Source organism: Rhyacophila brunnea, unplaced genomic scaffold (assembly GCF_057557595.1).
Source record: "Rhyacophila brunnea isolate RB1 unplaced genomic scaffold, BYU_Rbru_1.0 scaffold_24, whole genome shotgun sequence".
Taxonomy (NCBI): domain Eukaryota; kingdom Metazoa; phylum Arthropoda; class Insecta; order Trichoptera; family Rhyacophilidae; genus Rhyacophila; species Rhyacophila brunnea.
This window is the reverse complement of record NW_028232904.1, coordinates 2,519,090-2,546,016: the sequence shown is the minus strand read 5'-3', so window position 1 is coordinate 2,546,016 and position 26,927 is coordinate 2,519,090. Positions and strand designations below refer to the sequence as shown.

The following is a 26,927-nucleotide window of genomic DNA, read 5'->3' as shown; positions in this document are numbered from 1 at the left end:
TTACATAAATTAGTATTGTTTTAAACCTCTCGATATAATGTTTTAGAATATAGTCATATTTCAGTACATCCATGTGCGGTGGTGTTAAGGTTTTTTAGATTTATTAATTTTTAAACGCATTTATAAAACCATTAGTAAAATTTATGTTGACATTATTACAGTGAAATATTTATCATAAAAAATATATTCATAATCTCTGTTATCCCAAATTTGACAAGAATTAGGCATTTTATTATTCAAAAAATGGGCAAGATTAACACATTTGAAGATAATTCTAAGATACTGATGATAAGGTATGTCTTTGACCATTCAAATGTGATAAAGTACATCCTACGAATAATGATTGTTTTATAATAATTATTGACCTAATAATAAGGTAGTATTTTATTGAAATACGCCATTTCTATTGGCATTTCCCAGTGGTAAAGATACAACATACGGCCGTAGCCATAAATTGACAAACGATAAATGAAGTAGAGAGTAAGATCATGCTAAGAAAAAAAATAAAAAAAACGTTTTTGTTTACTTAGCTATTTTTTTCTATCTTCAAAATAAAACATTCGCGTGCCATGCAAAATCATCTCGCGTGCCATAGGTTCGCCATCATTGTCATAGACATAGAGCCTGCCATCGAAGACACTATGTCCAGTCGAGAATTATTATTGACTGTTGTAATTGTCGTGATAATTAAAAAAATAAAACAATTCACAATATTTCTGATCCACCCTGCACCGAATGTTATCCGAGTGACGTCATATATAAATTCTGTGAATGATAATATGTTATAAATCTATTTTTCGCCGAGTGATCGCATATATATGTAGTTATAATATGCTACGGTAGACAATATATTATTATAATTGTGTATTTTTGGAATGAGATAATTGTATCGAAGCGGGCTGGTGTGCGTGTATAGGAAGCGTGGGCGGCCGGTAGAATCTATTTCGGGCTTGCAAGTAATTTCTCCGAAGAAAGCTATACGGGGTTAATTATTAGGCATTTTATTATGTTTTGATGGGCCGCGCGAAATTGAAATTTATCGTGTTTTCTTTACTACTATTATACTACGGGAGTTGTAAATTTTTGAATGCGATTCTGAAGATCAAACAGGTGTTTTTTTTTTTTTTTTTTTATTAATTTAGGATTTATTATCGTAGTAGATTTTTGGGTTTCCACCGTATGTCCTTCTTCACTCGACGTTTCGGACACAGGCCATTATCAAGACATTTATTTATTATTTATTTTATTTATTAAGGAAACAAACAGTTACATATTAATTTCAAAAATTTAAAATATAATAATGAAAAGTTATTGCAACCAGCAAAGTTTCCATGTATACATTATAATATAGTTAAGCCTAACAAGATAGAGAGTAAGAATAACATAAATATAAATAAATTACATAAGAAAAATGAGGAAGAATAATGAATAATTAAATTATATACAAAAAAGTGATATAAAAAAAATATATATATATCTATTTATACAAAATTTTGGAGATAGCGCGTTTAAATGAAACAGGTGAATTACTAAAAGGATCAACGGTGGAGAAATACATATTATAATTTAAACAAGAGCGCCGAATAAAAGAGTTTTGTGGATAATTAGAACGGCTATGACTGATATGGTACAAAGTTTGGTTTCTCGTAAATCTTGATGGACAATGGAAACTACTTTCGAGTAGGTTTGGCGAGTCAACAAAACCATTGAAAATTTTAAAAAGAAAATATTGATCAGATATGATCAGATAAGACATGATATGTTTTATGATGAACATGTAGTGGAGGTATATGGATGTAAACGTTGCTCTAAGAATGTCAAAAGGAATCCGATTAGCTAAGAGCAAACGTTGCGTCAATCGTTACGACTAGAGATTCCGGCTCGAATATTGAATTTTGCTGATAGTGCCGGAAGCCATGACGTTTTTAACCGTAATCCACCATCCCTATTAACATTTTCAGGGTTTCTATGGATTTCAATGGCCTCCTTTACCAATCGTGCGTAATATCCTTTATTCCGACCCAATATCTTGGTTTCATATACCTCCACTACATTTTCATCATAAAACATAATATCATCTCTTGATAATAGCCTCTGCAACGAGCCCGAAACGTCGAGTGAAGAAGGAAGAAGGACACTGGGTGGAAACCCAAAAATCTACTACGATAAAAAACAACCGTGAAAGCCTCAAACATTATATAGGATTTATTACGTATCGAATATTAAAAATTACATTTAAAATTAAATATCCTCTGGCAAGGATGAGGACTTTCACTTGAGGTATATTCAAATATAATTAAACATGCTCATCAAAAGGCTTCTTTATTTGGAAGTACCTACCTATATTTATGAAAAAATATTTTCTACAATTAGCATTATGTCACTTCCCTCCATTTTCGAAAGTGAATAGCAAGCTGTCACTTTTATTTTTAGTATGGTTTTTCGTCTGGATTTTAGGACTTGAAGGTGGACAATTAACACACCGGAATTATGATGGAAACGACGAGTTTATTTGATGTTAATGTATACTAGATTACTACATTTTATATAATTTATTTTATACGTAGCGCGAGCGAACGGTGTTTTCTGTCTGGTAGCCGACCACGTTCTGACGCGCCAAAAACAAAACAAAAAAGCCGTTCGCGAACCAACACAATGCGGAGTTCCCCTATATGAAATTTCGCCGGGAACCATATACAACGTTGCCGGTTTATTAATATTTATTTTCGTAATCAACCCACTATTTGTTGGTTTGATATCGATTTGGGCCTCTCCAGATTCACAGAAACATCCCCAAATGGGGGACCATTTGGGAATGTAACAATTACTTAATCAAACTTACGATCAAAATTAACAGACAACCATGTCACACCTCTTTTGCGTATTCACATCACAAAAATTTGAGCCTAGATTGGTGGATTTGATTTTGATTAGATATTTCAAACAAACAATTGCATAAATCACGTGGTGAAAAAAAAATATTATTTTGGATAGGTATGTATTTTAATAAGAGCAATAATAATGTATATTTAGTGAAAAATATAAGTTTACACTATGAAATATATTTTTTTCCTTATGTGTTTTAAAAACAAAATATTTACAAAAGAAAAGGCGGCCCGCCAAATAGTTTTGATTTCCAAATTGTCCCTTTGACGAAACAGTTTGTGAACCTCTGGCTTAGTGCAAAGATAATAATAGATTTCTTAGATTATTCTACTTAATGGCATAGTATGGATTCTTTCCTTATGATAATAAAAGAATTTTCCGACCTAATTAAACAAAACGTAATATTTTCTTTCTAGAAAATCTGACGTATTTTCAGTATGGCCACGATACAGAAGATGAAGATTGATTCAATACAATTAAATTGTGTATTTTAAATTAAATACAAAATACCCACATATAATAAAAATGAATATAATGAATTATTCAAGTTACCTACATACTAAAAACTTATGTAACTAAGTACAATATAAATAATATACGATTTAGTTAGATACTAATTAGTAATTTATTACAGTTGGATTTTCGACGAGTGCACATTTTATAACGATTTTTTTTAATAACTAGTTTATTTTTGCTTTTAATATTTTTTTTGAATCCTACGTACGTACCTACATGTTGATTAATAAAAACACTTAATAAAATGTCGTCCAATTAACTTGCAAACTGCTTATCTATATTTTAGCAAAATGTTCAGTAGAGCATAAAAACTGAATAAATTCGGTGTTCAGCAATATTTTTTTTAATGAATTTCACATATTATGTTATGCAAATAACAATATTTATTGATTTCACATTCAAGATTTGACAGCAATTTTGTTTTAACCGTAGGTACATCAAAAAGTTCTAATACGTATTAATCTCATTCTCCTGACAACACGGAGTTTGGAGATACGCAAATCGTCGATGCATTCATTAAGTATACCAGGTCTGGGAAAACTTTTTGGATGAAAGGCCACATTAGGAATATAAAATGGACGGCGGGCCGCAGGTAAAATACTATTTTATTACAACGTTTTTCTTAGCTCGTATTCTTATTTGTCCGTTACAAATCTTGCAATCGATTATTAACTAACTTCCCGACTAGCTAGACATTTGAAACTTTTAGAATATATCAGAACACGATGCCAATGCATTTTTTAATACTTTTAGCCATCTTTAAGTAGAATTGAATTCATTTTCAGTTAATTCTGTTTTGTATGAAAAGTTATTTCGACACTATTATTGGTTGCTAAGCGGATGGTCCTAGCAACTGAATTATTAATATATACGTGCGTTACTATGGAAATCAATATGACATTTCAGTATTATTTCTATTATGTACAATTTTTTTTTGCTAGTCAAGTCAAGTTTATATGATTCAACAGAAAATTTAAAAATGTTGTAAATAAAAAAATCTTGTAATTATTTTAAATACATATTACAATTTTTTTTAAACGGTACCTGTTCAAACACGCGCGTTAATATGATCTTGCTCCCTACTTCAGTAATAGTTTATCAATTTATGGCTACGGCTGTATGTTGTAGCTTAACCACTGGGAAATGCCAAAAGAAATGGCGTATTTAAAAAAAATACTACCTTATTCTTAGTTTAATAATTATTATAAAACAATCATTATTCGTCGAATGTTTATCACACTTGAATGGTGAAAGACATAGCCTATAAGTATCTTTAGAATTACATATCTTCAATTAATGTGTTAATTTTGCCAATTTTTTAAATAATAAAATGCCTAATTCTTGTCAAATTTGGGATTACAGATATTATCAATATAATTTTTATCGTAAATATTTCACTATAATAATGTCAACATAAATTTTACTAATGGTTTTATAAATGCGTTTAAAAATTAATTAATGTAAAAAATCTATCTCCACTGCACATGATGATATTCTAAAACATTAGATCGAGAGGTTTAAAAGAATACTGTTTTCTGTAATAAAAATACTTTAGGGAGTCATCAAATGTTTAAAATAAATATAAAGGATAATAAGGCTTCAAAATTATATAAATATATTATCTAGAACGTTTAAGGAATGTCCAGGATCGTGCTTTGAAAACATCATAAAACCTCCATTTTGACCTACGCGGCGCACTTCCCCCTTAAACGATCAAGAAAAATTGTACATGATAGAAATAATACTGAAATGTCATTTTGACATGTCATATTGATTTCCATAGTAACGCACGTATATATGAATAATTTAGTTGCTAGGACCCCAGACCCTAGCAACCAATAATGGTGTCGAAATAAACAAAAATACAAAACAGAATTAACTGAATAATTACTGAAGAATTATCTTAATGAATTCAAGTCTACTTAAAGACGGCTAAACGTATTAAAAAAGTGCATTGGCATCGTGTTCTGATATATTCTAAAAGTTTCAAATGTCTAGCTAGTCGGGAAGTTAGTTAAAAATCGATTGCTAGATTTGTACCGGACAAAGAACCACCGGACAAATAAGAATACGAGCTAAGAAAAACGTTGTAAAAATGCCGATAGTTTTACTTATTAATCCACGAGTCCACAGTTTCAAATATCAACATTTATTTATTGCATAGCAACTGGGAAATATCACAAACTGACATTTCCTTCAGCTATCTTGTTAATAGAATCAATTATCAAGGCTCTATGTTTTTTTTCGCTACATTTTTGATATCACCCCACTCTGGCAATAATACCCGACTGTGCAGTGGGCCTTGCGTAACACCCAAAGGACATCCCTAATGTCGATTCATTACCTCGTTTAAATTTTAAACACGACTTCTAGAAACGTGTTGCGCGAGGCGGACTTCCGATGGCGGAGTTTTACCTTTTTATCGCCAGTTTGCCGAAATAAATAAACGGAATAAAAAATCGATAAACATGCAAAACCGATAGTTAAATAAACACTCAGCGTATAAATAACGCGGCCACGCCGTGCCGCATGGATTACGCGACGTTACTATCTCGAACCATCAATTATCAGGGACATACGTTCAGATTAGGGAATCCAATCCCGAGCCAAAATTCTGATCCCGGAGTTTCGGGATTACAATTTGACAATCCCGGGATCGGCATTTTTTTCCATTGTTAATATAAAATTTTTATATTTACAAATAACATTGATAAAATCGGTCAAAAATAAATCTAGTATAATTTATACTATTTAAGACATTTATTGTTAATATTGTATACGTTCAATATTGGAAATACATAAGTTTAATGGAGTAAATAATATTGTAATATAAATAATAATGTGAATTTAATATGAGATTGCTGTTTCTGATAGTAAAGACTTAATGAATGGGTTAGCGAGATTTTAAAATAAATAGTAAAGCAAATCATGGTGTACTTATGGCCTTTCCGCTTCATTAATCTAATTAGTCAGCTAAATATGAAACTGCCGTATAACGTATGAGATCATGGTGGAATTACTTTGTTAAAAGTGCGAAGCATTGTTATTTTCCAATCTTTCTCATTTTTATTAATTTATGTGAAAAAATAAAATGAATCGGCAACTTACACATGAGTATAAATCGAACTTCATTCAAACTCAGTTTATTTCTAATGTAGTTATTTGTTATTAAAAGTATTTTTTCTGTTATATTTTCGTTTTTATTTTATTTTCCATAAAACTGGATAAAAAAATCAATCCCGAAAGTTTCGGGATTATGTTTATCAATCCCGAGATTCATAGGTATCGAAAATAGCTCGGGATCCCGGGATTGGAATCCCTAGTCCAGATGTTTAAGTCATACTTAGGCCTCACGAAACCTGACCTATTAAGTTCTGCTCAAATTGAGGTGTATGTCACAGTAAGCTGCCGCTACGGGAAAAGAGTGTGTAATGTCGTTTTTCTTGGTGTTTAAAATGTTATCAGACTGATGCTCCCATCCCGTAGCACATTTTATACCTTTAAGGCTATACCTTAGTTGAGGCATGGTCTAAAAAGATCGTGGCTAGACGATGCGCGGATTGCGGGCGCAAATGACGCATGCCGAACGAAATATAATTTGTCATATAAATCCAACATGCGTCCATTTAATGTTCTGTTTACACCACCGCAGAGATCCGAGGATGTTCCTTACAGGAAGACTGTAAGTGACATTGTGTACAAGACCGCATTTGCGGCAGTGCAGGCTAGGTGGACCGCCTCCCCCAAGGGGCGGCACACTTACCGTGTTTTTCCAGACGTATTCTGCAGGCACCATACTAGAAGACTCCAACCTTCGCACTGGATTAGCCAGCTCCTCACCGGCCATGGCAACTTCGCCGCCAGACTCCACGAGTTTGGCTTGATAGTATATGGGCCGGGTTGTACCTGCGGGCATGACCACCAAGATGTTGAACACATCCTCTGGGATTGCCCACTTATGGAACTCGAACGAGCGGAGCTGTTTGCTAGGGTCCGTCCTCACACGGGTCCAATTGGTCATGGAGATCTGATAGCAACCGAGGCCAACTTTGCGGCATTCGAGAAATTTGCAGCATCGTATGGGGAGCGGGATAATCCCGACTCTTCTGTAGACTCATCCATTTCAATTCGTGACACTCAGTATGCGGGTACACAAAGCGCTTAACGTCAGCGGACCGCAGAGCCAGTCCAAAAAACCAAAAATTTTCTTTCTTAATTTTCTTCTTTAAGCACTACGGTGCATGGTTGCAGCATCAGTCCCGTGCGGCTCCGTCTCGGGACGGAATGAGCACTTAAAATCACTTCTTTCAGACACGTTTAAAGCGTCATAGAAAGCGGCCGTGCATATCCACGGCTGTGCATAATATGACGGGTGGTGGTGGGCACTTTAACGTATGTTCTATTAGTAACAATAATAATATATTCATTGACATGTTTTCTTTTTCAAGTAAATGTGTAACGTTTTTAGTCATCTTTACACGATTTAAGAATTAATACCCCCGTCGCCATCACGAAACAAATTGACGTATTCACACCTCGACGTACGGTCTCCGAGTGCCAGCGAATCCAAAATTTCGTCGCGCCTATAGTTGAAAATTATTTACCGTTTCACTGAAGTATCGCCTTAAACTAACATTGTCAGTTGGCAAAATTTGCCGAAATCACCAAAACAACAATGAGGTCACCTCACGCTGAACTGCACTGCATCGACACCGTCCTGCATGACTCAACGAACGTTTTTATCATCTTCTACATGCCTACACTTTGTCGAATCATGTCAAAATCACGTTTTTTTTTGTTTTTAGCTGTTGGCACTATGTATTTTCTATAAGAATGTTGTCTAATATCTATGGTCTGCAGGATGGGTTCTGTTTAAAATTTTATTTATGGATGTCATGTCGCAAGTAATTTTAACGTACGCAGACGTAGAAACTGATAAAATTAATTGAAATTAGCATGAAATTACTAATACATTATAGTTGGCACTCTTTATCAGTGTCATTCTTCAGTGAATTTACAGAGATGTTGATCGTTCAAAATATTCTGCAAAATGACGAAACCATAGGCTAAATTTGTCGCCGCGAAAGCGTGACAGTGACGTGACATGCACCTTAATTTCAACAGAACTTTAACCCTAATCTGCGAGGCCATTCTAACACAATTACGGTATTCTAAAAATTCTCTATAACTCCTTAGTTAGAAGCAGACTTGAGAGTGGGTCTGTCGTTTGGGCCCCGCATCAGTTGAAGTACGGCCTTATGGTGGAGAGAGTCCAAAAGAAATTTTTACGACTCCTTTACTTTCGGTTGTATGGATATTATCCGTGGCTCTATCCGACTGATTTTCTCTTAGGGATGCTTACATACTGTAGCTTAAAATTTAGAAGGGATCTTTATTTAGCTACATATTTTTTCAGACTTATACGCGGCGTAAATGTGAACTCTGCCATTCTTGGTGGTATTGGCTTGTGTGTCTCTGATAATTACCTTAGGAATCGAGGGCATGCGTTGTTTGTTCTCCCACGGTGCAGAACTAACCTGCCATTAGTAATGCCAATTGGGAGGGCAGTAACCATGCTTAATGAAATCGCTTCGGATATTGATATATTCCACTTACGTGAGGGTGAATTTAGGTGGACGTTGTTTTATAAGTTTTTAAGATAGGGTTTATCAAAGTTCACTCTGTGTGCTTCCATCTACTTTTATTTTGTTACTTATTTAATTTATTTTCTTATTTTATTACTTTTTCTCTGTATTTTTATTTTTTTTTAATTATTAACACTTATTTTATGTCATGTCGTGAACGCTTTGAATTTATAATTTGTTATGTTCATTATATGTAAAATAAATAAATTTGAAAATTTGAAATTTGAAACACTAAATTTGAAACACATCACTTAACACCCAAAAAAGAGCTACATGTGATAAATATAATATCTCTTTACGTATTCAGACAGTTAATTATTACAGTAAGTAACCGTCTGAACTGTCAAAAAGTGCTATATTTTAACAGCCCTCTCTTGGCTGTGCTAACTTTTAGAGCGAGATAGACTACGAAAATTTTACATATTGAGAATTGAGATGCAAGATACGAGTATTTTGAAAAATAATTACGCCACGGCCGCCGCCTTAATATATAGTTCCCTGCGAGCTGTCAAATATCGAGTAGCTAGTGGTAACACAATATTAATTGTTTTACTACATGCTGCAATCGCAATGATAACTAATAACATATGTTGATATGTTTGACGTTTCAATACGATATTTTGGGGTTCGGGTGGATACGCCAGCACGAACATATCCGAAATTGACTGACATATCTACCGACCTAAATTTTCGCCGTATTACGAATTTAACAATTATTCCGAATTGTTAATGGCCAATTAAAATAACGGATACGTGCTAAAGTGCTATCTGTTAGGCATAAAGCCCATTGACGCAGCGAGTGCGGCGCTCGCGCAAAATTTCTACAAGTGGCGCGTAAATCATCAAAAATACAACGTAATCAAATACGCCAGCGCCCACTGGACTTGACGATGCCTTGCGCCCCGCCTGCCGCATGAGTCACCGTTTTTCGCTTCTCGGCGATACGATTTAATGAAAATACAAAGAAGTCCATTCATTGAACACGGCTACCAAAATTACGCTGCTCGAGGCGTCGTCGATCGACGGGCGAAAAGCAATTATTTAATAACAGAGAACCCATTGTTTTATTTTATTCCGTGTCATTATATTTCGCTGGTTGAACAATGTCGTCGTAAATATTAATTACAAGCCCCGAAATAATATAATATTTTTATTGCTTTGTTATGAGAGGCGCTGTAATAATAATTATTTTGTGCTGCTTGGGCCGCTTATTACATAGGTGAAGGGTAATGTGCGGCGAGAGACGTGTGATTATGGTTATGAATAAACACTTCATACGCCGACTTCGCCCGCTCGACGCGTTCTATGGGCACCATCGCTTAGGGTTCAGTATCCCTCGAATAGACATTGCTATAAGGTGTTTGTTGCAGCGACGATTTGGATATGTGACAGGCAAACTAGTTATATTCTGGAGGTCTTTTGGGTCTTTCGCAAGGACCCCAACGTCGTCTGCAAAGTGCATGTGACCGAGGTATCCGCCGTTAATTGGAGTTTAGCTCTCCCGATTGCCATGATCAGTGTTGGCGTTGTGTTTATGTCGCGGTGTCGCCATGGGCGGGCGATGACGCGTGAAAAGCTGCTTAGTATCCCGCAGGGAAAACATGAGAATATAGACAGTTAACAGACAATAGAACCGAGACAAAAGCGAAATAACGCTCGATGTGTCTCCGGACGAGTTGCCAATCATTGCTCGGCGATCGTTGAGGATTTGGAGAAACGGCGCCCGCCCAAATTGGCGCGGCGCCAGGGCGAATTTTCCAGGCCGTCGGCGGAGCTCGCGTCGCGACGCTGGTTTTACAACTCGGGTGCTTGTCCAGAACATCAAATACAATGCTCAATGTGAGTATGTATCAATGGGGAAGGGTGGAGGTGGCCTGTTAAGATCCTCCATAAATAGTGCACGCAAAACTTTGTCAGTCATACGTAGGGAATCCAATCCCGAGCCAAAATTCTGATCCCGGGATTTCGGGATTACAATTTTACAATCCCGGGATCCCGGGACTGGTCCCGGGATTGGCATTTTTTTCCATTATTAATATAAAATTTTTATATTTACAAATAACATTGATAAAATCGGTCAAAAATAAATCTAGTATAATTTGTACTATTTAAGACATTTATTGTTAATATTGTATACGTTCAATCTTGGAAATACACAAGTTTGATGGAGTAAATAATATTGTAATATAAATAATAATGTGAATTTAATATGAGATTGCTGTTTCTGATAGTAAAGAAATAATGAATAGATTAGCGAGATTTAAAATAGTAAAGCAAATAATCATGGCGTACTTATGGCCTTTCCGCTTCATAAATCTAATTAGTCAGCCAAATATGAAACTGCCGTAAAACGTATAATATCATGGTGGAATTACTTTGTTAAAAGTGCGAAGCATTGTTTTTTTTCAATCTTTCTCATATTTAATAATTTATGTGAAAAAATAAAATGAATCGGCAACCTACACATGGGTATAAATCAAACTTCATTCAAACTCAGTTTATTTCTAATGTAGCTATTTTTTATTAAAAGTATTTTTTCTGTTATATTTTCGCTTTTATTTTATTTTCTATAAAACTTGATAAAAAAAATCAATCCCGAAATCCCGGGATTATGTTTATCAATCCCGGGATTCATAGGTATCGAAAATAGTTCGGGATCCCGGGATTGGAATCCCTAGTCATACGTATTTGTTTTCATTGAAAATTGCTGATGGTGTTGGTTAGTTTTTAAAATTCAATTAAACCATGTGAAACCAAGCCATAATAGATAATAGTCAAAAAATACTCGTCTATCTATAAAATATCTAAAATTCATTAAGCCCTGCCTTAACCAAATAATAATAGATAAAATTATATCTATAAAATATCTAAAGTTATGTATGACTATGACGAGCATTTTTTGACTATTAATCTATTATAGCTCGGTTTTCGCAGGGTTTATTTGAATTTTAAAAACTAACGAACACCATCTGTAAATTATAGTCTTATTTCAATGAAAACAAATACGTATGACTTGCAAAGTTTTATGTGCACTATTTATGGCGAATCTTAACAGCCTACCTCCACCCTTCGCCACTGGTAGGTACATATATTATGTCCAATAATAAAAATATTATATGTGCATTTGATATAATCACTATGTGGGGATGTTCCCTACAAACCCCTAAGGTAGAGCCGCCCCCGATTGCATGTGAAGTTACTTTCGCATCTGTACGTCCGAAATCACTCAAAACGCCACGTTTAATAACTACACATTATTATTTAGGTGCATACTGAATCGGAATCGACGAATGTAACATAACACAATGTAATATTGGTTGGCGAGCAGTGCTATAAAAAATATGCATTTTCACCATTTCGGTATTTACTTCATTGGCTTTGTTTCTATATGAATTATATGTGTCTCTCGACCAGTACAGCATCATTCTGGTGAGATGCTGCCAACAAAACTGGCGAACGGCTCCTGTTCTACCCCTCACACCCGTCACCCGCGCTTGTCCGCACATCTAGTTTGCGGACTTGTAGTGAATCTTTGACAGTTGCGTCCGCATTCTGATTTTTATTGGAGGGGTAAAGTAAACATTCTTTACAGACTCCAAAAGCGTTTTACAACATCTTGCCGCAGCTACTCGCTCACATGACAGTAAAAGCATAGATACCACATCCTTGATCAGATCGACGCCAAGAAAAATAGAGGAGGAGATCTATGCCTTCAATGGATCCCATCGCACATGGGTATTGAGGCCAATGAAAGGGCGGATGATCTGGCAAAGGAAGCTGGCCATTCAGGGGTGCCATATCAGTGGATACCAGAAAACCTGGACTGGAATGAGGCTATAAAGAAAATGTGCCAAAGTATGTGAATAGGTTTTCACCATAGGGCATCATTAGAAAAGGGGAAATGGAGTAAGTCTATTCTACCATCACCACGGTTGGTGCCCTGGTTTGTAGAGTCTCCTTTGACGAAGAACGAGCTTAAGTTAATACTGAGGCTAAGAACAGGGCACACAATGAGCAAAAGATTTGATGTCCTCATGGGAAGAAGCGCAACACTGGCCGCCCGTTCTCGGAAGTTTTGATTTATGGCGGTCAGGCACATGAGGCGAGTTGTGATGAGCGAGCCGGCTAACAGTACACTTCAGCCAGAAACGTCGAGGAAAGAAGGAGGAAGTCTCGAAGTCAACAAGCTTGTGGGATCCGCGACGTCATTAGTAATTAAGGAATTAATTGAAACCTGCCTTAATTTATACACAACATTATAACGCAATTCGATAAGAATTTCATGTAACAACTACTAGTTAAAATTGTCGTGATTCAATAAGATTCCCGTAGCTTAATTGGAAAAGCACACTGGCGTGAATCCAGCAGATACAGGTTCAAGTCCCGTCGGGTGTCGCATTTTTTTCTACAAAATGATTTTTTCTATTGTGTATGTGCATGAGATGATTTAAAATTATGTATATTCAGTATATAGAATGTTAAGTACATTCTGAAATCTTGTGTCAAAATCGTTGAATAAAAGAAATAGTTTATTACTATACAGAGTTATTGCAACTAGAGTTGCGTATTTCCCGAGATAATCTAAATCTCGAGATTCGGGATTTCCCGAAATGATGAAATTTTGAATTCTCGAGATATCTGGAAATTTAAAAAAATCCTAAAATCGGTGTAAAAACAGATAGATTCCAAAAAAATATAATATATTTTTTATTTATATAAGAAGACAAACAAAATAGAAGTAGGAAAACAAAAATAATTCAAAACATTACATACTTATTAAAATAGAATTTAAAAAAATACAGACTCAAGCGCTGCTTCTTACAATCGCGTACGCTCTCTAGAATTCCTGAAACCCAACTCTAATTATTGCAACACGAGATCTGCATACAAAGGAAATACACGCAGAGTTGTTACTGTAAAATCAACATTGCAGCATACTTATATTGTTTATTCGCCCCCTTCGGAAAAATCGAAGCACACCACTGCCCGGCAGATACTTTTCGCGGCCGCCGGATTATCAATGAATGAATGGACAGAAAGTTTGCATGCAGTGACGCTAATCGTTGGTCAGCGAGGTAATTTTTGAATTATTAGGCACATGTTATCATTAGAGTGGAAACAGAAATATGAGGCCGTCATCTAGCAGTGGACCATCGCCGGCTGATGGTGATAATGAATGCTGGCCACTGGTTACAATACATTGTCTTGGGATCGTGAGTTTGAGTCTGTCCGATTTTCAGTTAGACCTCGAGTAACAAGTTCTTTATTGAATAGATCTAATGTGGATTGTTGAAAGAAAAGAACACTCTAAAGGATATAGCGCCATAATAAAGGAATGTCCTAAAAATAAAAGACGAATGGTCACAGTAGCGATAAGGGAAGAGCATTTTACAATTTGCACCGAAACATACGAATTTATCATTGTAATGTGTATCAGCGTATTGAATTTAAGATAGTCTGGAATTATTGATTGAATTGGCGTTCACGTGGTACCTATAACTCCACTATAACAGTTTTAAAATCCCCATCTCCAGAACGACAATGTCGAATGTGACAGTGACATTGTCATTCTGAAGTGAGCTTATAGCATGAAAGAGATGTCAACATAAATAATGCAAATATAGTATAATTCCCAAAAAAATGTTTTAAAACCATCAGTCTGGAATTGAATTTGCCAGACACGTTACCGCCCGGCTATTGTGGATGTGTTTATAGCCTAATGGGTTGAGCAAGTGGCTGACATTAATTTTTCGTATAAATAAAGAGGGAAGAGATGCTCAAGTCGGTCCAACCAGCTGCGCTTGGGCCCATCGGGCCGTCCGACTTGGTCGCCACAAAGGCCAATTATCTTGCATATAAAAAATTGCGGTGTCTTACTGCGGGCGTGAAGATCTCTTCACATAATTTTGCTGTCATTATGATTAGTGTCGTTTTTGTATATTTAATAAATTCCTTTCTATTTTGTTAATATCCCTGTGCAGTTTGTCTCCCCGGCACTTTGCATTAGAATCAAATCAGTAAAGTCAGTCAGAGCTCACCAAGACTTGGGTATCTGCTCCTGAGACATTACCGGGCGTAAACAATTGTACAGATGCTTCACATCAAACGTAGTGCCTCGTGATACGCTCGATTAAGACCGAGTGTGGTGCGGGGCGGGTTTGGTTTGGAGGGCGTGTTTTTGTTGTTAATACAACCTCCACCCTGTCTATATGATCCGTTTAGGATAAGTCTGAAAATAGTATATTTTATTAGGGTGTCGCAGCGTACACTTTGAATAAATATCACTTTTTTCAAAAAAGATTGTTTCTATTGGCTATATTTTCTCATGAGTGTTTTCAAAATTATGTATGTTAAATATCACTGCACTTAAGGCTACCTCAGTTGAGGCATGGTCTAACAAAAAGATCGTGGCTGGGCGATGCGCGGATTACGGGTCGGGGGTGCAAATGACGCATGCCCAACGAAATATAATTTGTCATATAAATGCAACACGCGTCCATTTAATGTACTGTTTATTGTTCTATTAGTAACAATAATAATATATTCATTGACATGTTTTCTTTTCAAGTAAATGGGTAACGTTTTTAGTCATCTTTACACGATTTAAGAATTAATACCCCCGTCGCCATCACGAAACAAATTGACGTATGAATACGTCGACGTTCGCTCTCCGAATGCCAGCGAGTCCAAAATTTCGTCGCGCCTATAGTTGAAAATTATTTGCCGTTTCACTGATGTATCGTCTTAACACTTTAAACAATTATGCACCATCTCAGTGTGTCATATATTATGTTGTGATAATATGTGATGGATTTGTTTCCAATCACTGTGCTGACTCATTCCCGAGCCGCGGCGTCTATTTCGGAATGCGAGCGTCGTCGAGCGTCGTTGTCAACCATTATAATGCCGACTTAAATTATTGTACGCGCGAAGGAATCACCGTTTTCCCTGAACACCTTACCACGCCGACAATATAATATAATACATTTACAATTGGGAATTTTCAAGCACCCGCCGCTTGCCTATTGTATGTAGGTGCTGAGTCAGTAGGTGGTTGTGCTGTGAAAAACTTTGCATTTTCTCTTCACGACGAAGTGGATACACGCTGTGTGCTGTGTCCGGTATTAGAGGGAATTTTCATGTGTCACAATTCGGCGCGTAATATACGATCGTGTTTTTGTACTTGGGTTTTATTTTTATTTTCTCCACCGAACTGCATTCCTGTCTTGCTCGGTGGATTCCCGTGTGAAATGTTTCAATTGAGTTTTAAGTGTTTTTTTATTATTAATATTAAATAGTAATAATTGTCATTTAAATATTATATAGACGGTAAACTAATTAATAATAATAATGAAGGAACTGCTAGGCTCTCCACATTTGGTAACTCTGGACTTAGATCCCGTCTTTAAAAAGTGAGTATTACATGCATTGATTTATTGTAAACGGGGAGGTCTTGCTCGGTGTGAAATGTTTCAATTGAGCTTTAAGTGGTTTTCTTATTTATTAAATAATAATTATTTTAGAAGTGTTTGTATTAGTGACGTCCCGTGGGGGTAGGCAGATTGAGCGTCGCTTGGGGCGGCAGATACACCAAGGGCGGCAAATCGAGGAGAATCATTTGGAATATATAGAAATAGCTACCTTAAGGTGATGTCTCTAGGTAAAGTTGTTATCGAAAAATAGCTAGAAAAGTTTATTAATCGGTAAATATATATTCAAAAGTAATGAGAAAAATAAAATAAAAAATTAAGAAGTATCATGGAGTTCTATATATCAAAAATACGTGTCAAATTCGGTACATTTCTATCGGGTGGTAAGAATGAATGACATAAGATTTATTATCAAAATTACGATAAAAATGTACGTAAATCTATTACCCAGGGAAACGCTAAACGAAAATTGGAATTTATTATATCCTTATATCTTGTTTTTCAAATTTAAAAAACATCGATTTAGAGGTTAGAAAGCACGCAATTAAAATCGAAAAACCTCGGCTTAGACGCAATTTATCGCGAAAAACGTTTAGCGTTTCTATTAAAAATATTATTTATTAATTTTTACGGCAGTAATTTGAATTTAATCTTGTATTTTTGTATATTAACGAATCGATAGAAATCGAAACCATAATAATTGCCCAAATTCAACCGATGTTTAGCTGTCCGGTGCTGCCACCGTGGAACTATTTCGAAACAATACACATATACAAAATACACACACATGCAACAACATGACATTGAAAATGAAACTCATACATAGACAAGACAAAATAACATTTTTCTGCTTCATTTTGGCTAGGATCAGTTTGTGGTAAAACTTCGACGCGAAATTGCCATATGAATAAAAATAACTTTATAATTAAAATTACAATATTTACTTAATATACGTAGGAACCTGCCTATATTCAAAATTTGAAACTGCGAATTATTTGCAATTAGTATTTGCTTAAATTACAACTGTTTTTTATCATTATTTATGATAAAAATAATCAACAAAATAAACAAATCTCGCATTTTAACATATGGTAGCATTCGTGCTCTCGATCGAATACATAGATAACAGACATCGAATATCGGGTTTATAACAATTCTTCTTTATTTTTTTGCCATTATTATATTGTTTGAAAACAGGAAGGAATCGACTCATCAGCATAGATAAGATACTTCTCATCAGTAACATTTTTGTCAAGTAAGTAAACTTTTCAGTGTATAATAAATAATATTATTATCGTACATCAAAATGACAAACTATGTCATGCAGTTTTGATTGTCAAACAAACATTCAAAAATTATTTAAAAGAGTTACATATACTGTATTTTCAATCACCATCATGCATTTATCATCAATATATATTATTTTAGGCGTATACTCATCGTTTTCGTAAAATTATAAATACTTTACGTCAGTTTGAGGTTATGTTTATGACAAATGTCATCGAGCCTATCTTGTACGTTTTGTAAATTATCTAATAGATAGTGAATTTCTTTCATTCGCATAATATGATTGTAGAACCGAATTTAATAAAATAAAATTTTAATTTCATTCAAAATTACTGAAACTTGTCTCGAAAATGTATCTCATAATCATCATTATAATTATTCACAATGCTGTACAATGTAACCATATTGATTATAATCAAATATTTTATGTGCTTTCAAACACGTGTCCGTGTTTTTAATACAACATAATCGTAAATTGAAAACGTTATCTACAGTGATAAGTTTAACACGAGTATATGAATATAATGAGGTTATGTTTTTTTGTTTACATATAGATAAATCTTTTAATACTGATGAACTCGACGAAATATTGGACGACAGTGACTGCGAAGTCGGCGACGGTTACGAGTCCGACAACAGCGACGACATTTACATTCGACATTTACAACCTTCGACATCACAATCCAGGGTTCTTCCCTGGCTCACAAAATGGTAGGTTTACAATTTTCTTAATAATATATTTATTGGTTTTATATACCATCCAGTCATACATTAGATTCATTTTCATTACATGCTTTGGCATAAAAACAAGAATTCATTACATCTTGTACACATGATGTAGCGATTGTCTCGAATGAGGAGTTGATGGTTTGAATAGTAAACTTCAATCAAAACATATTATTGCCCATCATTATTTGTATTTTTACTGCTAAATACTTGAATTAATGAGGAAATATGGATTATGTAATAATATTTTTTTCCTATTGTTTCAGTATGCCGAATGCTGGTCCGGAATTGGAGGAAGATTTGTTGGCGAGAGGGCATGTTGCTGACAATGTACTCAGCTCCTTTTTCGAATACTTCAACCTCGCTCTCTTCGAAAAAATAGCTGAGCAGACAAATTTATATTCAGCACAAAAAAGGGACTTGTGGTCGGTGAATACGAATTCGAAATTCGTATTCACCGTCATCCAAATTATGATGGGTACATTAAGGTTTCCGCAGACTCGAATGTACTGGTGTTTATGATCTAAGCATTCCAATCATTAATCAAGCAATGCCCAGAGACGGGTACTTCGAACTGCGGAATCACTTTCATTTTGCAGATAACACTGATAAACTTTGGAAGATTAGTCCCTTTTTAAGTGAGGTTCTAAAAAAATGCCATACTTTGCCCAGACCTGCTCATAACTCCATCGACGAGCAAATGATGCCGTTCACTGGCCGCTGTAGACACAGGCAATTTGTACTTAACAAGCCAAATCCTGTAGGCCTTAAAAATTTTGTTCTCGCGGCCAGAGATGGATTAGTGATAGATTTTCACATATATGTAGGGAAGGGAACGGTATCAGATGGAGATATGAAGCAGTTCGGTCTGGGCGCAAGTGTGGTCAAGTTACTCTGCCGGACTCTCCCCAATCCTCCTGCATTGTCTATACTGATCGTTTTTCACTAGTTTGAATCTCGCCGATTCGTTACTTCAAGACAAAATATTCTTAACTGGAACTGTCAGAAGTAATAGAATCGGCGATGTGATTAAGAAATTAAAAAAACGATAAGGCAATGCAGAGGGGAGATTGGGATGAGAAGGTTCGGTAGGATGACAAAGTCTGTGTAGTCAAGTGGAAAGATAATAAATCCGTGTTATTATTTTACACTGCTGTCGGCAGTACTCCTGTTGGTACTTGCATGCGATGATCGAAGGAAGTAAAGAGGAAGATCAGTGCCACTCAGCCGGCCATTGTAAAGCACTACAATATGTCGATGGGTGGCATTGATCTTTGCGATCGGATAATTGCTTATTACAGGACTGCGATGAAGACATGCAAATGGCCTGTGAGGGTTTTTAACCACTTTGTGGACTTGGCGGTAGTAAACTGTTGGCTAATGTATATGCGGAATTGTAAACTAGAAAATGTACCCCGAAAGGATATTATGGGACTGTTGTCGTACTGAATCAGATTAGCGAAAGCTATGATTCGGTATGAAGATCGGGTAGCCAACATTTTAACACTGCCAGCACGAGGTCGGCCAAGAAACATGTCGACATCGCAGGTAGACACAGAGCCACCAGCTCGCAGGAGAACGGTTTTCCCCCAACCGATCGCTGAGGTACGTTTGGACAGCGTTGGCCACCATTCAGCATCCGTGTGCAGATACCCTGGATGCAAGTCCCGCACCAGTTATATTTGCATAAAATGCAATATATACGTGTGCACAAAATTTTGCTTTGAGCTGTATCACACAGTATAGGATGCAGCTCAAAGCAATTTTAAAGTAGATATTTAGGGTTTTATTTCATAATTTTAACTAATTTTAAGTGTAAATATATTTAATTATCCTATTTATAATGTTTTTGTATTGTTTTTATTGTGTAATGTTCTATTAAAATTGACCATTCCTATGACAAGTTGTTTTCTTTACCTTCCCTAAGTTTATAGAGTAGGTAATATTCATCTGCAGTGTGACCTGGTAGCATATATAGTACATTAGGATCGGACATGGTTGAAACGAAATGAATTGGGATGTCTATATAATATCGACATTGTCATAATTATAACTACAGTCGAACTCGGTTATTACAATCTCGGACATAGCGAGATCTCGGATGTAATGAGGAAACAGTCGTTGACATTTTGTATATGATTTTCTCCATACATTTTTATTCACTGTTATAACGAGATACTTATCGGATATACCGAGCTAAAATACTGGTAATGTGTTGATCGTTTAAAGACATTTCGACCCTAAGCAATAAAATCCGATCGGACAGGATGCCGCCGGGGACAGATTACGTTTATGACACTAGTTAAGTGTCTAATTGTTGTTTTCGCCGACAATAAAAATACCTATTCTCTGATATAACGAGTACCGCTTATAACGAGCAAATTCAGCCGGTCCAACCTTCCTAGTAATAACCAAGTACAACTGTATATTCCTTATTTTGTTTAATAATAATTCGAATGGCATTTGTTTTGCTATTCATTTCATATCATTCTTTTATTCCACCTCTAGTAGAAATTCGATGTAATTGTCAATTGTACAAGATTAAACTCAATCTCATAAACATTACTACTATAAATGAATTTTACTGTAGAAAAATATTTATATTAATTCGTATTGACAACGTAAAAAAATCTGGTTCATTGACTGGACAGGATACCTTGTATTGCCACTGTAAAAAAAACTACGGTAAACAAAATGTAAAAATCATAAACACTTTAAATCAAATCAAATAGACATGTTAGAATTGTAAATATTTTATGGGGGTAATATTAATTGTAAATATTTTTACATAGGTAAGTAAATATATAATAAATTTAAATGCATTTTTAAAAAGCTTATGATTTTTAATATGTGGCGACACACAATATTTTATTTTATATTTTATTGCCATCTGGTTGCGATCGACGAAAGTTTTTAGTAACACATTTTTAGAAATTCATGGTAGATGCCTGTAGATGCCTTTAGATGGCGTTGAAGTCACATTTGATCGTAAATTGAGGCAAAGAATTCGCCTTAACTGAGTACTTAATAACGAACATATCTGTCCTTTAAGTAAATCAGCTTACTGGTTGGAAACAAAATGCATTAATTAACATAAGAGGTTTAACAGGACTGTATTTTTTAGTCGGGTTCACGATGTCTAGTTTACTTCCGTTGCCCTTCGACATCCTTGGTGACCTGAAACGACGCGAACACGGATGATAAAAAATATTATAAACAAAAATGGGGCTGTGTTATGGCACTGCCCAGGGGCGGCATTTTGTCTAGGGACGTCACTGCTTTTAAATATCAGTATATTATATTATATAGAAGGTAAAATAATCAATTATGAAGGAACTGCTAGGCCCTCTCCTCTTTAAAAAGTGAGTGTTACATACATAGATTGATTTATTGTAAACGGTGTTGGTATCTATTATTATTATCGGCTTAATTGAAGTTTGATAACATACCTATATACCAGCGGCGAAGAGTGGAGGAAGGCTGTTAAGATTCGACATAAATAGTGCATACTTACTAAACTTTGTCAGGCAAACGTATTTGTTTTCATTGAACTAAGACTACATACATCTGGAAAAATACAAAATTACATTATAAAAGGTAAATCATTATGTTCACTTTAAGATGTAGCATATTATGATATTGAGTGTATTCGAGGGAAGTTGACGATTGGCAGTGGCGAGGGGTGGAGGTAGGGTGTTAAGATTTGACATAAATAGTGCACACTAAACTTTGTCAGTCATACTTATTTGTTTTAATTAAACTAAGAATACAATTTGCAGATAGTGTTAGTTTGTTTTTAAAATTCAATTAAACGCTGTCTAACCTAAGCCATAATGGATAACAGTCAAAAGATATTCGTTGATCTATAAAATATCTAATATTATGTTATTAAATTATGCATACATTTGGCTATTTTATAGATAATAATATAATATTTTTTATCTATTATGGTTTGGCTTAGGCAGGGCTTAGTGAATTAAAAAAAAGTAACCAACACCATCTGTAATAATTTCTGTATTCTTAAATTCAACGAAAACAAATAACTATGACAGAAAAAGTGTACACTGTTTTTGTCGGATCGCCCATAGCATACCTAAACTATTATGGCTTGGTTTTGGCAGGGTTTAATTGAATTTTAATAATTAACCAGCACCATCTGCAAATTGTATCATTAGTTCAATTAAAACAAATATTTACCTACGCCTGACAAATTTTAGTGTGCACTATTTATGTCGGATATTAACTGCCTACCTCCACCCCTCGCAAGCTGCTATAGATGGATATAAATTGTACAGATATAACCTAGCTTATAACCAACACCATATGTAATATTATATTAAACCTATTCTTAATAATTCAACGAAAACAAATAAGTATGACAGAAAAAGTGTGCACTATTTTTGTCGGATCGTCCATCCATAGCATACCTAAACTATTGCGGTTTGGTTTTGGCAGGGTTTAATTTAAATATAAAAACTGACCAGTACCATCAGCAATTTGTATCATTAGTTCAATTTAAACAAATAAGTATGCCTGACAGAGATTTATGTCGAAGCTCTACAGACTTCATCTCTTCATCTTTCGCCACTGCATAGTATGTATAATACATACTTTCTATATAAATCTCTCTTGATGGGTTGAAATTAATTTGCAGCAAGCACTTATTTTAACAATTTGTAGAAAAGTATTACGTAATGTGTCTTTGTTTTATAAACAGTGTAAATCAGTGGTTTCCAAACTTTATGTTACTACGCCTTCCTTTTAAAAAATCTAATCTTGGCGCCACCCCCCCCATTTATTTCATTAAATAATATAGACACCTTTTTAAATAGACAACAATGTACGAATACAAAAATATTAAAACAAACTCATTATTATATTAATTTTTAAATTAATTTGTTTTTCATGCGACGAACGTGCTTGTTTATTAGCACAATCAATTTCAATAGTAGTCAATCCAAATTCATCATCGTTCATTGACAAATGGATTCTATCATGGGCCCCACATCCTGAAACGGGCCCCCAGGTCAGGATTTTTGGCGGGTCCACCTACCTATAGCAGTGTGGTGCTATTAATAAAATAATGTGAAAAGTGCATTAGCAAACTAACCAAGAACTCAGTAAATAGATATTTGTTTGCTTCAATATGTTATTATATCTGGCGTAGAAATAATTTAAGTGTGGATACATGGCGAACTTATTTTTTTGTAATTTTGATTCCAAAACTCCAAATTTGTCTTTTTAAATCAGTGAATGCATTAGTGGTCCTTGCATTGATTTATTCACTCATTTTTTTTTTAATGTCAACCAATTACAACAAAATTATCGTTCCTGAACAAACTTACATCAAATTTCAACATTATTATTTTTTCACGAGATAGCCAGCGCGCTTCATAATAGTATAGAAGTGAGGTATTATAAAATTAGTCTCCATAGTTTGCAAACAACCTTTTATAGGACTGTTTTTTATGTAGTTTATAACTAGCTGCCGTTTTATAAACTATGCATTTGCAAACTGCAAACCTTTCGTTACATTAATTGTGTTTAACTTTTCGCGCCTCCCTTTGCAACACTTTGCGCCTCCCAGTTTGAAAATCGCTGGTTTAAACCGTTGTGCAGATGGTAAGATTTCTACTTAAAACTTCTCAAATATGTTTTTGTATTGCGGACTGTTATGAAAACGTAAACGCGGCAATCCGTGGAATGATGTTAATAATATTATGTTCTGATGTATGAATGTATTATCTCTAAAGAGAAAACGCTGCTCACATTTTCTCGGAAAATTTCATGGTCGCGAATGCCGAGTACACAATATTATTATCTTGTTGTTTTCGTATTTTTAGATTTTGACCGCGTTCGCGACATCTCCCGATAGTGACGTCCCTAGACAAAATGCCGCCCCTAGGCAGCGCCAAAATGTCACCCCATTTTTTATACAGTATTTTTCATTATCCTTTCATGACTAGAATAGACATTTAAAAATACACAACTTCCGAAACTCGTGAGTGACTGGCAAAAATATTTGGATAAATTTTAAATTAGGCAAGTATGTACCTACCTATAATTCGAAAATCTGCACGTGTCATTGCTGGTCATCAAGGACTGACCTCCAAGGTCAACGGAAGTAAACTAGACATCGCGAACCCGACAAAAAATACAGTCCTGTTAAACCTTGTATGTTAATTAATACATTTTGTTTCCATCCAGTGAAATGCTTTTTTAATGGAAAGATATTTCCATCATTATTAAGTTTAGGTAGCTATTTCTATATATCGTGAGTATACTGCGAATAAGCATTAAGTCAAAAATACTAGTTTTGAGATAATCGAGTTTGAAAGTTTGGACGGTCTTAACTTATTTTATATATATAAAAGGCAAATTCCTTTCTCCGATATTGCTTTGAGTATGACTTAGTGCAGTTTCGCACGCAGAATTTTGTGAATACTTTGCTTACTATTGCCTGAGAATGAGAGAAGCAAATGCACTAAGTCCATTTAGTGCCTTCTCTCTGAATAGATGTATGTCTTTTTGACTTATAACATAAATTATCTTTGGCAGTTTTATAGATATGACTGTGTGTGTTTTTGTAGACTATAGAGCGTACTCTTAATAAGATTACCTCATCATTAAGTCAAAACAGCAAAATTTTGACTTAGTGCTTTTTCGCAGAATACCCACGATACCCTAATGATTCTAATCGATTTGCCGCCCTTCGAGTAGCTGCCGCCCCCAAGTGACGCTCAATCAGCCTACCCCCACGGGACGCCACTGTCTCTCGAAACCGTCATAAAGCAAGCATGCACAAAAGTAAAAAAAAAAAATGATAATATCGACATTGCTTAGCCAAATGGGCGTCAGTGACAAATTGTGACTTTGACAAGAATATTATTGGTTTTGTTATGATTGGGGTGTGTTCAAGATTAAACTAGTACTTGTGACACGTACATGAATTAAATGTGTTACTGCTTAGTTCAGCGTTGGCGAACCTTTTTACATTCGCGTGCCAAATTTTGGCAAATATTATTTTTCGACTATCCGGCGTGCTGAAAACAAAGGTTTTTTATGGAAAATGTTTAAAAATTAAAATTGATTTCTTGAGATTCTATCTCCCACCGTGTTTCTTGCCGAAGGCATATCTTTTGTTCTTTGAATATTTTTTCCTTGTTTTCAAAATTTTCAAAGAGATCGTGGGAGCATTTTTACCACACTTCATTCATAATATTTTTCCCATCACTGAACGGTTTTTAATTTTTAGCGATTGTTTTGCAAAATATCAAGCAATAACAATAATGTCAATGGCAGTGTTGCCAGCTTAAAAATGTATGGGTGTACGGAAAGATGAAATATAAATCAGGAGTCTGGAAATCTTCTTCGGCCATATCCGCCCCTTGATTTGAGAATATGGACACCACGCGTCGCCTCCAAGAGTCCTGTCGCTCCCCAGTCTTCTTGCTTCGTTCCAGGTCAAACCACCATCCCGTAGCTCCACCGTATACACTCTATAAATAGTATTTAGCGGCCTTCCATGACGCCAGAATCCGGTCGGATAGTAGGTTAAATTACCAAATATACATGCAGAACGGTAAACAATGACATATGAGTACGTTGGATTCTTGCCAAAACACACTTGTGACATAAATGAAAGGCGTTTTTATCTCAGTGCGGCCCTAGAAAATAAGGTTACATGTAAGTTGTAAGAGGTTGGACGGTCTGTAGTATACGGCCATATATTTCCGATACAACATTTCACGGTGAAGTGTAATACGGCGAACTATATACGTACAAGTTTCCGGACACGAGAAAATAAATCTATAAACACAGTGTGTCTGATACTTCTTTGATTCTAATTTACTCATTGGATTAAATGTATTAACAGGATAGATCAGTTACGGTGTATGTTGTAAGTGAATCGGGAACCTCCCACGGACAGAGAAGTCGAGCCACGCTCTCCGGTTTACGGGTCTGTACGTCGTTCTAAAAATCGGTGCCATATTATTATCAGATTTGGCTCGTCATTCCAAAACTGCATGAAGAATTTCATTTTCACTTTCGACAAAAAAACATTATTCGCTCGTGTCAACACGGGACGTTTCAGCCAAGAAAATGAATCTACAATATTCGTTACTTTTACTTTTTAACATTATTTTAAATGCACATTTAAAAATTTTGTTATTAAAAGATGTCTTTAGATGGTCGTTTATATGTAAATATTATTGATTGGGTATGTTTGATGACCGTTTTCTCTTTTTATTTGCAGTAGAGTGCTGGGTCCCACGGCCGTCATCCAGCTGTCGATGCAGCCCGAGTGCCAGCTGCCCGACAACCGACGGCCCCTCTACTCCTTATCCATGAGATCCATCGTAGTCTGCTTTACCGGGTTCCGGGTCAAGGAGGAGCTGGTGAGAATATAGTCTTAATCATGATTGATTAAGGTAGA

The 26,927-nt window shown here is 35.3% G+C and overlaps 1 protein-coding gene and 1 long non-coding RNA gene across 3 annotated transcripts in view; both read left to right on the top strand.

Moving 5' to 3' along the window:
• The window catches only part of pbl (epithelial cell transforming 2 pebble), a 127,116-nt gene that overhangs the window by 48,837 nt on the left and 51,352 nt on the right, over positions 1-26,927 (top strand). For both annotated transcript variants that reach the window (XM_085951092.1, XM_085951091.1), the window contains exon 3: positions 26,748-26,889. In XM_085951092.1, the coding sequence (XP_085807218.1) occupies positions 26,748-26,889 (142 nt within the window). The remainder of the gene's footprint in view (positions 1-26,747; positions 26,890-26,927) is intronic.
• On the top strand, positions 17,590-20,389 carry LOC147068879 (uncharacterized). The gene is made up of 3 exons (XR_015071227.1): positions 17,590-17,732; positions 18,319-18,475; positions 18,757-20,389. It is a non-coding gene; the product is annotated as an uncharacterized LOC147068879 (long non-coding RNA).